Raw genomic sequence first — 14,262 nt, 5'->3', positions numbered from 1 at the left:
AATTTTTATCCTTACTGGATAGACAGCCAGAAATTAAGAGAGAAGGGGAAGATGGGCAGGAAGAGACAGACCCCTGCAGCCCTGCTTCACCACTCGTAAAGCTTTCCCCCTGCAGGTGAGGACCGGGGGCTTGAACCCAGTTCCTTGTGCACTGACCAAGTACACTCAACCAGGTGTGCCACCACCCGGCCTCATCTTTAATTTTCTTCCCAGAGCCCTGCTCAGCTCTGGCTTCTAGTGATGCTGGGAACTTCAGGTTTTGTTTTTATTTTTTATTTTATTATTAGTTTTAAAATATTTATTCCCTTTTGTTGCCCTTGTTGTTTTACTGTTGTCATTATTGATGTTGTTGTTGTCGGATAGGACATGTCGGATAGGACAGAGAAATGGAGAGAGGAGGCGAAGACAGAGAGGGAGAGAAAGACAGACACCTGCAGACCTGCTTCACCATCTGTGAAGCGACTCCCCTGCAGGTGGGGGAGCCGGGGGCTTGAACCGGGATCCTTCTGCCGGTCCTTGCGCTTCACGCCAAGTGCACTTAACCCGCTGCGCTGCCTCCTACCCCCTAATGCAGGTCCTTTTTTTTTTTTTTTTTTTTTGAAAGCCCTCTCTAGTCATTGGAGAGAACGAGAGAGAGAGAGAAGCAGAACCCCTCCGTCTGGCACAGGCGATGCCAGGGATAGAACTCAGGACCTCATGCTTGAGAGTCCAGCACTTTCTCCTCTGCCCCCCCCCCCCAGCATCAAGCTCTCCAGCCCCGTGAAGCGCCCCAGAAAGGAGGCGGTGGACGAGGACCTGTTTCCAGAGCACTACCGGAAGTACTCAGACTACATCAAAGGGAGCAACCTGGATGCCCCGGAGCCCTACCGCATCGGCCGCATCAAAGAGATCTTCTGCACCAAGAAGACCAACGGCAAGCCCAATGAGGCCGACATCAAGATCCGGCTGAACAAGTTCTACAGGTCGGTGGGTGGGGCCTTTCCCGGGATATGTTGCTGGCAGCCGGCAGGCTGGGCAACTGGAACCATGCTCACCTGGGTGGTGCCCAGCCCTGCCTCGGGTGGAGTCCAGCTTCGAACCTGGCCCTCACTACATGGGAGGAAGCCTGGTGGTCTCTTCTCTCTCAATCAGATTTATTATTGGATAGACAGAAATCGAGGTGGGGGAGTCAGGTGGTAGCACCACAGGTTAAGCGCAATTGGCACAAAGCGCAAGGACCGGCATAAGGGTCCCGGTTCGAGCCCCTGGCTCCCCACCTGCAGGGGAGTCGCTTCACAGGCGGTGAAGCGGGTCTGCAGGTGTCTATATTTCCCTCCCCTTTTGTCTTCCCCTCCTCTCTCCATTTCTCTGTCCTGTCCAACAATGACAACATCAGTAATAATAAAACAAGGGCAACAAAAGGGAAAATAAAGTTAAAAAAAAAAAAAAAGAAATCAAGAGGGGAGGGGAAGATAGAGACCCCTGCAGCCCTGCTTCACCACTCGTGAAGCTTTCCCCCTGCAGGTGGGGACCAGGGGCTTGAACCTGGGCTCTTATTACTATTTGTTTATTGTTGGATAGACAGGAGAGAAATTGAAAAGAGAGAGGGAAACAGGGAGAACCACCTGCAGCCCTGCTTCAGCACTCATGAAACTTTCCCTCTGCAGGTAGGCACTAGGGGCTTGAACCTGGGTCCTTGCACACTGTAATGTGCCACTGCCCCCCCCCCCCCGTTTTGTTTTGTTTTTGTTTTTGCCTGCAGGCTTACCGCTGGGGCTTGTTGCTGGCACTATGGATCCACTGCTTGACGGCCATTTTGCTCATTTTACTGGATAGGGCAGAGAGCAGTTGAGAGGGGAAGAGAAAGATAAGACCCTTGCAGACCTGCTTCACCATTTATGAAGCAACCCTCCCTGAAGGTGGGGGGCTGGGGGCTCGAACCAGCATCCTTGCTTGTGTTCCTTGCATTACGGTGTACCATGGGCACTTAACCCAGTGTGCCACCACCCAACCCCCAGCTGTCTCTTGTTAAAAAAAAAAATGTCAGCCTGGAGCAAGGAAGTTCAAAATAAAGGAAGTCCAATGACAAAATAAATTAAATGAGACAAGATGCACCACTGACCAAAAGAACGTTCAGCTCAGAGGCCTAGAGCGACGGCTCAAACAGCCATGGGATGACCTAGCCCTACTACCTGTGTTTTCACCAACCACCACTGTCTCCCCACCTTTTCATTTCTGGGGTTCTACCCTTTGCCAAGCTTTCCACAAAGCCTCAACCTACCCCTTCCTTCTCATTCTCCATCTGGGACCCCTCCCATACCCCCCGAGTAGCTTGGCATAGAATCACCCTAGTCTGAACCCCAAGCCCTCCTGGGTGATGAGATGCCCAGGGGGACCCAGGTGATGATGACACACCCAGTTGGTTTGAGCGCACATGGTACTAAGCACAAGGACCCACATAAGGATCCAGGTTCGAGCCCCCGACTCCCCACCTGCGGGGACCAGGGATCCGCTTCACAAGCGATGAGTGAAACAGATCTGCAGGTGTCTCCCTTTTTCTCTCTCCCTCTCCTCTCTCAATTTCTCTCTGTCCTATCCAATCCAGTGGGGGGAAAAATGGCCACCAGGAGCAGTGGATTCATAGTTCCAGCACCGAACCCCAGTGATAACCCTGGGGGCCAAAAAAAAAACAAAACACAAAAAAAACGGGGGTCCAGGTACCTGTCTGCCGTCACTTGTGAGAAAGAGGAAGAGAGGAATGTCGCGGACGCGGGGTGGAATGTTCTGGAAAGCTTCGCAGAAGGCAGGCAGGCTCAGTAGGAAATGAATTGCGTGAAGCCCAGACCCGCAGCATGGTCTCCCCGTCCCTGCCCCCGTGCCCATAGGCCTGAGAACACGCACAAGTCCACGCCGGCCAGCTACCACTCGGACATCAACTTGCTGTACTGGAGCGACGAGGAGGCCGTGGTGGACTTCCGGGCCGTGCAGGGCCGCTGCACCGTGGAATACGGCGAGGACCTGGGCGAGAATCTGCAGGAGTTCTCGGCCGGCGGACCCGACCGCTTCTACTTCCTCGAGGTGGGGGGGGTCGGGGGCTGTGGGGAGACAGACTCGGCTGTGCTGGGCCTTGGACCTCTAGTTCAGAAAGCACCACCGTGAGCTGGCGAGACAGCACCCCTGGAGTGCTGGGGAGACATCAGTGGTTCAGCAAAAAAAAAAAAAAGAAAACAGTATTTTAATTTTTCTTTTCTCAGGCCTACAACGCCAAGAGCAAAAGCTTCGAAGACCCCCCAAACCACGCCCGGAGTCCCGGCAACAAGGGCAAAGGCAAAGGGAAAGGTGAGTCCTCGGGGCTGCAGCTCGGGGAGCCTCTTCAGCGCCCCAAGCCCGTCCCAGGAACTCACCGGGCCCGCCCACCCGCCCCCTCCAGGAAGAAGCCGGGTCAAGTCCCAGGCCAGCGAGCAGCAGCCCGGCGAAACGGAGATCAAGCTGCCCAAACTTCGGACCCTGGATGTGTTTTCTGGCTGCGGGGGTCTGTCGGAGGGGTTCCACCAAGCAGGTGAGCCTGGCTGGGGGTGGGAGGGACAGGAGGGCTGCCTCGCTTCGAGTGTGCCACTCTGCTCGACCTGGGTTCGAGCCCAGCCACTGCTGCATTGGAGGAAGCTTCAGGGCTGTGGGCTCTCTCTGCCTCTGTCTCATAATAAAACTAAAACAAGTTAAGGTGGGGGCCAGGCAGTGGCACACCTGGCTAAGCACACACACCATAGTGCGCAAGGACCCGGGTTCAAGCCCCCGGTCCCCACCTGCCTCAAAAGCAGTGAAGCAGGGCTGCAGATGTCTGTGTCTGTCTCTTCATCTCAGTTTCTCTATCCAGCAATAAATGATTTAAACAACAGTGATTTGAAGGTGGGTAGACAGCATAACAGTTATCCAAAGACTGTCCTGCTCGAGGCTACCAAGACTGGTTCAATCCCCAGCACTACCATCAACCAGAGCTGAGGGCTCTGATCACTCTTTTGTTGCCCTTGTTTTATTGTTGTAGTCATTGTTGTTGGATAGGACAGAGAGAAATGGAGAGAGGAGGGGAAGACAGGGGGAGAGAAAGACAGACACCTGCAGACCTGCTTCACCGCCTGTGAAGCGACTCCCCTGCAGGTGGGGAGCCGGGGGCTCGAACCGGGATCCTTATGCCGGTCCTTGCGCTTAACCCGCTGCACTACCGCCGGACTCCCTGCTCTTTCACTGAAAGAGAGTGACTAAGGGGCCGGGAATGGTTTTTAACTGGTTGAGCACACGTTTTAATGCGCAAGGACCCAGGTTCGAGCCCCCAGTCCCCACCTGCAGGGGGAAAGCTTTGCAAGTGGTTAAACAGTGCTGAAGGTGTCTCTGTCTCTCTTCCTCTGTCCCCCCCCCCTTCCCTCTTGATTTCTGACTGGGTCTATCTGATAAAAAATAATACCCCCCCAAAAAAAAAGCCAGAGTTGATGCCACCAGTATGTTATCTAGTAAATAAGAAAGCACTGCTCGAGGGCCCAGGCTGTATGTTTCAGCGTCCATGCTGGTGGAAATAGTGCTCTGATGTCTCTCGCTCTAAAATAAGAGCAGAATTGAGCCCCAGAGAGGACACATAGTTTCACAATGTCCTGGATTCATATCTGAGTGCTAAATTCCGGCCAGGGGTGGTGCAGGGCATCAAACCTGGGACCTCAAAGCCTCAGGGAGGAGAACCTTTTGCAGAGCCAAGATGCTGTCTTCCTAGCCCCAGTCTTTTGTTTTGTTTTTGTTTTTAATTTATCCCCAGTCTTGTGTTTTGTTTTTGTTTTTAATTTATCCTCAGTCTTTTGTTGTGTTTTGTTTTTGTTTTTAATTTATTTGACCAAAAGCCCATCAGCCCCCAGTTCTGGCTGGTGGTAGTGGTGGGGATTGAACCTGCAGCCTCAGAGCCTCAGGCAGGAGAGGATTAGGTGCTGCTGGTAGGGAGTTTTGTCCCCAAGACAGTGACATCCAATCTTTCAGGGCTCCGGGCGGTACTCCCACTCGAGTACATGCTGCAGTGCATAGGGACCAGGGTTCAGTCCCCAGCCCCACCTGCCGAGGGAAAGCTTCGTGAGCGGTGAAGCAGGGCCGCGGGTGTCTTGCCTGTCTCTCTCCCTTTCTCCCCCTTCTGTCAAGTAAAATAGTAAAAAAATATATAGCGCGAAGAAATCTTTCCTAGCCCGTGAAATGGCTCCTTCGGACAATGCACTGCTCTGCTGTGTATGTGCCCTGGGTTGGAGCCCGGCCCCCCACCGCCCTGGAGGAAGCTTCGGGGCTGTGGTCTCCGTGTGTCTCTTTCAAGACTGTCAAAGTGGTCTCTGCTCAGGTGCCCCCCTGTCCCCTGGTATCTGTCTCTCTCTACTGTTCAGAGGGGTCTCTGTCCTCACATGCTCCCCTGCCCCTGGCGTCTGTCTCTCTCTTGACTGTTTAGAGGGGTCTCCGCCCTCATACGCTCCCCCGCCCCCTGGTGTCTGTCTGTCTGTCTGTTTCTCTCTCTCTCCCTCCCCCTCTTGACTGTTGAGAGGGGTCTCCGCCCTCACGCTCCCCCGCCCCCTGGTGTCTGTCTGTCTGTCTGTCTGTTTCTCTCTCTCTCTCTCTCCCTCCCCCTCTTGACTGTTGAGAGGGGTCTCCGCCCTCACGCTCCCCCGCCTCCTGGTGTCCGTCTGTCTCTCTCCCTCTTTCTTTCTCTTTCTCTCTCTGGACTGTTCAGAGGGGTCTCCACCCTCACGCAGTCTCTCACCTCCTGGTGTCCGTCTCTCTCTCTCTCTCTCTCTGTTGAGAGGGGTCTCCGCCCTCACACGGCCCCCCTCTCCCACCCGGCCCTCCCCCCCTCCCCACCAGGCATCTCCGAGACTCTGTGGGCCATCGAGATGTGGGACCCCGCGGCGCAGGCCTTCCGGCTCAACAACCCGGGCTCCACGGTGTTCACGGAGGACTGCAACGTGCTGCTGAAGCTGGTGATGGCGGGCGAGACCAGCAACGCGCTGGGCCAGAAGCTGCCGCAGAAGGGCGACGTGGAGCTGCTGTGCGGGGGCCCGCCCTGCCAGGGTTTCAGCGGTATGAACCGCTTCAACTCGCGCACCTACTCCAAGTTCAAGAACTCTCTGGTAGTCTCTTTCCTCAGGTGAGTGTGGGGGGGGTTTTGCCAGGTGGGGGCACACTTGGTGGAGGGCCCAGGTTCAAGTCCACCTCCGGAAGGAGCGGTGGAGCAGGGCTGCAGGTGTCTCTCTGTCTCTCGATCTCTGTCTCTAAGAAGTACGCAACAGGGCAGGGGGTAGATAGTACAGTGGCTCTGCAAAAGAGACTCTCCTGCCTGAGGCTCCAGAGTCTCCCGGGTTCGATTCCCCCACACCACCACCACGAGCCAGAACTGAGCAGTGTTCAGTAAAATCAGTAAACTTTTTTTTAAGTTTTTAATATTCTCTTTTGTTGCCCTTGTTTCTTTATTGTTATAGTTATTGATGTCGTTGGATAGGACAGAGAGGAGGGGAGGACAGAGGGGAGAGAAAGATAGACACCTGCAGACCTGCTTCACCGCCTGTGAAGCGACTCCTCTGCAGGTGGGGAGCCGGGGGCTCGAACCAGGATCCTTAACGCCGGTGCTTGCGCTTCATGCCACGTGCGCTTAACCCGATGCGCAACCGCCCAACCCCCGGGAGGTGGCACAATGGATTAAGTATTGGACATAAGGCATGACGTCCTGAGTTCAATCCCCAGCAGCACAGGGACCTGAGTGATGTCTGGTTCATTCTCTTTTCCCTTCTACCCCTTTCATTAATAAATAAGATAAAATAAATTTTAAAGGAAGAATGGGGTGGGTAGGGGTAGATAGATAGCATAATGGTCATGCAAAGACACTCTCTTCCCTGAGGATCCAAAGTCCCAGGTTCAATTCCTAGTACAGTTCCTTTAAGCCAGAACTGAGGAGTGCTCTGGTAAAAAAAAAAAAAAAAAAGAATGGAGGGGGGCCGGATGGTGACACAACCGACTGAACACTCATGTCACCACATGCAAGGCCCTGGGTTCAAGCTCCCACTCCCTGCCTGCAGGGGAAAAGTTTCACGAGCACTGAAGCAGGGCTGCAGGTGTCTCTGTCTTCCCCTCCCCCTCTCTGGCTCATCAAATTGAAGTTTTAAAAAGAATGATATCAGGGAGTCGGGCGGTAGCGCAGCGGGTTAAGCGCATGTGGCGCAAAGCTCAAGGACCCGAGTAAGGATCCCGGTTCGAGCCCCCGGCTCCCCACCTGCAGGGGAGTTGCTTCCCAGGCGGTGAAGTAGGTCTGCAATGTCTTTCTCTCCCCCTCTCTGTCTTCCCCTCCTCTCTCCATTTCCCTCTGTCCTATCCAACAACGACGACAACACTAATAACAAAAACGAGGGCAACCAAAGGGGAGAAAAAACAGCCTCCAGAGGGGCCGGGTGGTGGCGCAACTGGTCGAGCACACAGTTTACAAAAACAGCTTCCGGGAGGAGTGGATTCCTAGTGCAGGCACTGAGCCAGGCCCAGCAATAACCCTGGAGGCAAAACAAAAGAAAGAGAAGAAAAAAAAAAAAAACCCTCTAAAACAGGGAGGGGAAAGGAAAAAAAAAATAGCACTCAAAGCGAATACTCCTGAGGGGCTTGGATGCCGCGGGGGGGGGGGGGGGGGGGGGGGGGCTGCCACTGCCGCCTCCCCTGCAGTGCAGTGCTGACTCTGCCTCCCCCCTGCAGCTACTGTGACTACTACCGACCCCGCTTCTTCCTCCTGGAGAATGTGCGGAACTTCGTGTCCTTCAAGCGCTCCATGGTGCTGAAGCTTACCCTCCGCTGCCTTGTCCGCATGGGTTACCAGTGCACCTTCGGGGTGTTACAGGTGGGCTCGGGGGCCGGGGTGGGCGGGCAGAGCGGGCCCAGGGGTTCCAGCTCGGGCAGTGCCCCAGCCCCCCCCAACCCCAGCCAGGCTCCCCTGCCTTTACACTTTCAGTCAATTAGGACATCAAACCGAAGCTTGGGAAGACAGCACAGTGGTGTTCTATTAAGAGAGACTCCTGCCTTGAGCCTCTGAGGTCCCAGGTTCCATCCCCCGCACCACCAGAAGCCAGAGCTGAACAGGGATTTAAAAAAAAAAAACACAAAAAAACATATAGTTTTTAGAAATCAAGCAAAAGGACCCTAGGAGACAGCACCACAGAGCCTCTGAAGCTCCTAGGTCCCCTAGGTTCAGTCCCCCCAGCACCACCAGAGCTGAACAGGGATTAAAAAGCCAAACAAACAAACCCACACACGTAAAGAGTTTTTTTAGAAATCAACAAGAAAAAGACAGGGCCTGGAAGACAGCGCCACGGTTCTGCAAAATGACTCTCCTGCCCGATGCTCTGAGGTGTCCTAGGTTCAATCCCCAGGACCACCAGAAGCCAGAGCTGAGCAGGACACTTTAAAAACAACAAAAAACGTAGTGTGCATGTGTTACGTCGTGCACAAGGAGTTGGAATCAAGCCCCCCATCCCCACCTGTAGGGGGGAGGCTTCTCCAGCAGTGAAGCAGGACTGCAGGTGTCTCTCTATCTCCCCTCCCCCCTCAGCATCTCTCAAGTCAAAGCTGGGGGCATCCCAGCCCGACACCCCCGTTGTCCCCTCCGCCCCTCTGCCAGGGCTGAGCCTGACACGCCAGCTGACTGTCTCGTCTGTCTGTCCGTCCGCCCTCCCGCTCCCCGCTCCCCGCAGGCCGGCCAGTACGGCGTGGCGCAGACACGCCGGCGAGCCATCATCCTGGCTGCAGCCCCCGGGGAGAAGCTGCCCCTCTTCCCCGAGCCCCTGCACGTGTTCGCCCCCCGCGCCTGTCAGCTCAGCGTCGTGGTCGACGACAAGAAGTTTGTCAGCAATATCACCAGGTCAGTCGGTCGGTCTGCCTACCGACTTCCAGATCCTTCTCAGACATCAGCAGTTTCTGGGCAGCCCGGAAAGGGGGGGAGATTGGGGGGGATAACTCGGTGGAACCCCCAAGCCTGAGGTCCCGGGTTCAATCCCCAGCACTGCATGTACCAGAGGAAGGCTCTGCCCCTCTCCCTCTCTCTGTCTCCACCCCCTTAAAACTTGAGAAATCAGGGAGTCGGGCTGTAGCGCAGCGGGCTAAGCGCAGGTGGCGCAAAGCACAAGGACCGGCGTACAGATCCTGGTTCGAGCCCCCGGCTCCCCACCTGCAGGGGAGTCGCTTCCCAGGCGGTGAAGCGGGTCTGCAGGTGTCTGTCTTTCTCTCCCCCGTCTTCCCCTCCTCTCTCCACTTCTCTGTCCTATCCAACAACGACATCAATAACAATAAAAAGGGCAACAAAAAAGGAAAAATAGCCTCCAGGAGCAGTGCTATCCTAGTGTAGACATGGAGCCCCAGCAATAACCCTGGAGGCAAAATCATTTGAGCGCACACGCTCCAGTGCACAAGGACCCTGCGTTCAAGCCCCTGCCCCCTCTACTCAGGGCCGGCACTAGGAATCCACTGCTCCTGGCGGCCATTGTTTCCATTTTATTGGCTAGGACAGAAATGGAGAGAGGAGGGAGATAGACCAGGGAGAGACACCTGCAGACCTGCCTCGCAGCTTGTGAAGCTTGCCAGCTACCGGTGTGAGAAGCCGGGGCCTCGAACTGGGATCCATGAGCTCCGTGCTGTGCGCCACCGCCCCACCCCAGACTGTCTCTCTCCCACCTTCCCTGTCCATCGTCTGTCTTGATAAAAGAAAGTATTCAGCGGGTTCAGCGCATGTGGCGCAAAGCGCAAGGCCGGTTCGAACCCCTGGTTCCCCACCTGCAGGGGAGTCGCTTCCCAGGCGGTGAAGCAGGTCTGCAGGTGTCTGTCTTTCTCCTCCTCTCTCCATTTCTCTCTGGCCTATCCAACATCAATAACCACAGCAATGTTCAAACAAGGTCAACAAAGTGAAAAATAAATAAATTTAAAGAAAAGTATTAGGGGGGTCAGGCATCGGCAGCTTAAGCACTCAAATATTTTAGTACAGCAAGGTCCCAGGTTCAAGCCCCTGGTCCCCACTTGCAGGAGGAAAGCTTCCCGAGTGGTGAAGCAGGGCTGCAGGGGCCACCCAGTCGGGAGAGGGCCCCTCGCCGCCCCCTCCCTGGTGATGCCCACTGCCTGCCGCCCCCCCCCCCCCCAGGCTGAGCTCGGGGCCCTTCCGGACCATTACCGTGCGGGACACCATGTCCGACCTCCCTGAGATCCGCAACGGTGCCTCGGCCCTGGAGATCCTCTACAACGGGGAGCCCCAGTCCTGGTTCCAGAGGCAACTGCGGGGCTCGCAGTACCAGCCCATCCTCCTGGACCACATCTGCAAGGTAGGCTGGAGGTGACAAAGTCGCCCCCACCCCACCCCTATCCCCATCCCCATCCCCGGGGTCCCGGCTGAGGGGAAGAGGAAAGGTCTGCCTACAGTTCGGTGAGCCTTGAGCCGCTGTGCCTCACCACCTCCTCCGGGAAGTCCTCCCCGCCTGCATCCCCGGCCGCCCGCCCTTCCTTCTCCAGGACATGAGCGCTCTGGTGGCCGCCCGCATGCGACACATCCCACTGGCGCCGGGCTCCGACTGGCGGGACCTGCCCAACATGGAGGTGCGGCTGTCGGACGGGACTCTGACCAAGAAGCTGCGGTACAACTATCACGACTTCAAGAACGGCTGCAGCAGCTCGGGCCTCGAGCGGGGCGTCTGCGCCTGCGCCGAAGGTTGGGCAGGGGGGCCGCGCCGGGGGAGGGGGCGCACGGGAGGGGGGCGCCCGGCGGGCCGAGCCCCGGGGCTCAGATGAATTTCCGGCCCGCCCGCCAGGCAGCACCTGCGACCCCCAGGCCCGCCAGTTCAACACCCTCATCCCCTGGTGCCTCCCGCACACGGGCAACCGCCACAACCACTGGGCCGGCCTGTACGGGCGCCTGGAGTGGGACGGCTTCTTCAGCACCACGGTCACCAACCCCGAGCCCATGGGCAAGCAGGTGCGTGCGGGGCGGGCCCGGGAGGCCACGCCCACTGGGCAGGCCCCGCCCACGCGGACGTGGCTCCTCCCCTGCGTCGATCCCGCCCCTTTCCCGCTGGCCCCGCCCCCATGGCCTCCCGGCCCCGCCTCCCCCCGCAGGGCCGCGTGCTCCACCCCGAGCAGCACCGCGTGGTGAGCGTGCGGGAGTGCGCGCGCTCGCAGGGCTTCCCGGACACCTACCGGCTCTACGGCAACATCCTGGACAAACACCGGCAGGTCAGCGGCTCCCTATCCCCAATCCCCGATCCCCGATCCTTGACTCCGACCCCGGGCTGGGTCCCTCATTCGTTCACTCATCGGTGCATTCTCTCGCTCATTCACTCGTTCACGCAGTCACGCACTCGAGACACTTCTTTTTTTTTTTTTTTTTAAGACAAGGGCAGAATGGTAAATACTGCAACTAGAAGCATGAATTCAGGTTGGGCCATATTAATAAAATCCGCATGTCTGTTACGGTGCCTGTGGATCCGGGTTCGCACCCAACCACCCCCCCACCTGCAGGGGGACAAAGCTTCACGAGTGGTGAAGCAGGGCTGCAGGTGTCTCTCTCCCCCTCTGTCTCTCTCCCCCTCTGTCTCTCTCCCCCTCTGTCTCTCTCCCCCTCTGTCTCTCTCCCCCTCTGTCTCTCTCCCCCTCTGTCTCTCTCCCCCTCTGTCTCTCTCCCCCTCTGTCTCTCTCCCCCTCTGTCTCTCTCCCCCTCTGTCTCTCTCCCCCTCTGTCTCTCCCCCCCTCTGTCTCTCCCCCCCTCTGTCTCTCCCCCCCTCTGTCTCTCCCCCCCTCTGTCTCTCCCCCCCTCTGTCTCTCCCCCCTCTGTCTCTCCCCCTCTGCCTCTCCCCCTCTGTCTCTCTCACCCCCAGTTTCTGAATGCCTGTATGCAGTAAGTCAGAGAAGCAAAACACTACAAAACATACACACCTATCCCTCTTCGTGAAACTTATTAGAGGTTGAATTAGATGCTTCCGTAAGAGAAAGAAAGAGTACAGTGCGGAGGATGAAATGGTCCTGCAAAGAGACCGACCTGCCTGAGACTCCCAAGTCCCGGGTTCCAGCGCCCTGCGCCACCATCAGCCAGAGCTGAGCAGGACCCTGGTTAAAAAAATAATAACAGTCAAATAAAATGACTGTTGGAAAGGCCAGCCGTCTTGGGCTACTCACTTTCATTCAGCTCCATTCAGCTCACTCGCTCGCTCGCCCATTCACGAGAAAGCGGGAAGAGGAACAGGAGAGTCCAGCGCTCAGGCCACCGCGCCCCCTCCCGGGCTGCCCGACGCATTCTGGGGTGGCAGGGGCTCAAGCCCAGCGCCCTCCCCAGTGCCAACCTCTCCCCCCACACACACACACACACAGGTGGGTAATGCAGTGCCGCCGCCCCTGGCCAAAGCCATCGGCCTGGAGATCAAGCTGTGTATGTTGGCCAAAGCTCGCGAGAGTACCTCAGGTATGGGGGTGCCCTCCCTCCGCCTCAGCTGTGGGGGGGTCGGGGCAGTGCTCCCCTGCTTTCCCAGGGTCCCCAGCGGGAGGGTTCTGAGCAAGTTGTGGTCTATATACATAATGGAATACTACTCAGCTGTGAAAAATGGAAAGGGGACTCCCACGCCCGGTGCCTAGTACCCTAGGATGGACTCACCTTCTCTTTCTCCAGCTAACGTCAAGAAAGACGACTTGGACTAACCAGGGGACCTCCCTGCGGCCCCTCCCCAGCCTGTTCTGCCCCCCGTGCCAGCCGGGGCTGCCCCTGGAGGTGGGGCCAGAAGACACCATCCTGCAAGCTCCATCCGCCCCTGGGGGACCAGTATCTGATGCCCCGAATCCTGAGCCACCCCAGTTTTAAGGGTTTTTTAAAATCACAAATCCTATCAACTCAGCTGCTGGAAGAGCGGGCACTTCCTCCTCCTCCTCCTTTCTGTAGTTTTTATATGTTGTAATATTTCTTCAAATAAATCTCCTATCAAGCGCAGCCCCCCCCCCCCCCCTTAGTGTTTCTGTGTTTCTGGGGCTGGAGGTTGACTTGGGGTGCCAGCTCAGCTAAGTAGCTGTGACTTTCAAACTCCCAAAAAGCCTGTTAAAGAAACAGTCTCTCTGGGCTGGCCTTGCCCCTCCCCCCCCCATGGCCTTGAGCATTTCTTCCCCTTGTGATCTGGAGTGAGTTGCAATGCCTGGCTGTACAGCAGCCACTTTGTAGCCATGAGGACAAACCCTATTTTTTTGCTTAAGAATCTGTTATCCTCGGCCTGGAGAAGACAGCACAGTGGTTTTGCAGACCCGCCATCTCTGGAGTTCTTTTTTTGGGGTGGGGAGTGGTCACAGATGTGTCCCCCCACGTAGAGGCTGGGAGGCCCGGGGTGGCTTATTTCCTGTCCTGATTTCACAACACTGGGCAGTTCCTGGGAATAAAGCCAGAGACAGCTCTCTGCAGAACAGCACTGCTTATCTGACACTTTGGTTTTTTTTTTTTTTTTGGCCTCCAGGGTCATCACTGGGGCTCAGGGCTGGCACTACAAATCCACTGCTCCTGGGGGCCATTTTTCCCATTTTATTGGAGTGGACAGAGAAATTGAGAGATGGGGCAGGTAGGGGGAGAGAGAGAGAGAGAGAAAGAAACAGCCCTGCTGCTTGGGAAGCATTGCCACCCCTGCCACCCCGCAGGTGGATGACGGGCTCGACCCGGGTCCTTGAGCCTGATGACGTCGTATGCTTTTCTTAGGTGAACCACTTCTGGGTCCCTGTCGCCTCTTTTTGTTTTGTTTTTGGTCTTAGTGATGCGTCCCTCCCGTGGATTTGGGGACCAGAAATGGCCTCGTTTCCCATACCTTAACGACTCGGTCCCTGCGGGCAGCTGTTCACAAGGCCAGTTGGCTTGGCTCTTGTCACTTTCTCCTTTGTCATATCTTGGCCTTTTAGGGTCCTAGAGTTTGTAGATTAGCGGTTTCGTATTGACTAAATGACAAGATAATACGGGTATAATCCCAGAGGGTTCCCACCACCAGAGTTCTGTGTCCCACTGGAAACTGCAGTACTTCCCCCAAGGACAGATAAGGGCTGACTCATTTCTAGAACTATATTAAAATATAAAAATACGGGCTCGGGCGGTAGCCCAGCGGGTTATTAACAGTAACTACAACAACAATGAAACAAGCAACAAAAGGGAAAATAAAAGTAAAGGGTGTGGGGGGGGTATAGCATAACGGTTATGCAAACAGACTCTCATGCCTGAGGCTCCAAAGTCCCAAGTTCAATCCCCCC

The 14,262-nt window shown here is 56.2% G+C and overlaps 1 protein-coding gene across 1 annotated transcript; it reads left to right on the top strand.

Annotated features, from left to right (window-relative positions):
- The first annotated feature begins 681 nt into the window (after positions 1 to 681).
- Positions 682 to 12,976, top strand: DNMT1 (DNA methyltransferase 1). Its single transcript, XM_060181706.1, has 13 exons — positions 682 to 962; positions 2,865 to 3,057; positions 3,234 to 3,318; positions 3,410 to 3,538; positions 5,857 to 6,139; positions 7,726 to 7,867; positions 8,718 to 8,884; positions 10,154 to 10,331; positions 10,519 to 10,714; positions 10,815 to 10,978; positions 11,119 to 11,235; positions 12,367 to 12,457; positions 12,662 to 12,976. The coding sequence occupies exons 1-13, from the start codon at positions 697 to 699 to the stop codon at positions 12,688 to 12,690; spliced, it is 2,040 nt and encodes a 679-aa protein (XP_060037689.1). The 5' UTR covers positions 682 to 696; the 3' UTR covers positions 12,691 to 12,976.
- Positions 12,977 to 14,262: the final 1,286 nt, after the last annotated feature.

The sequence above is a fragment of the Erinaceus europaeus genome, chromosome 23, assembly GCF_950295315.1.
Source record: "Erinaceus europaeus chromosome 23, mEriEur2.1, whole genome shotgun sequence".
NCBI lineage: Eukaryota > Metazoa > Chordata > Mammalia > Eulipotyphla > Erinaceidae > Erinaceus > Erinaceus europaeus.
Note: the sequence above shows the minus strand (reverse complement) of the source record. Positions and strands in the feature narration are given on the sequence as shown.

Excerpts from the sequence above, each read along its gene's own strand:
- DNMT1 (XM_060181706.1), top strand. The coding sequence starts at position 697 with ATGCTTGAGAGTCCAGCACTTTCTCCTCTGCCCCCCCCCCCCAGCATC. Across the intron at positions 11,236-12,366 it reads TCCTGGACAAACACCGGCAG|GTGGGTAATGCAGTGCCGCC; the intron begins GTCAGCGGCTCC and ends ACACACACACAG. Across the intron at positions 12,458-12,661 it reads AGCTCGCGAGAGTACCTCAG|CTAACGTCAAGAAAGACGAC; the intron begins GTATGGGGGTGC and ends CTCTTTCTCCAG.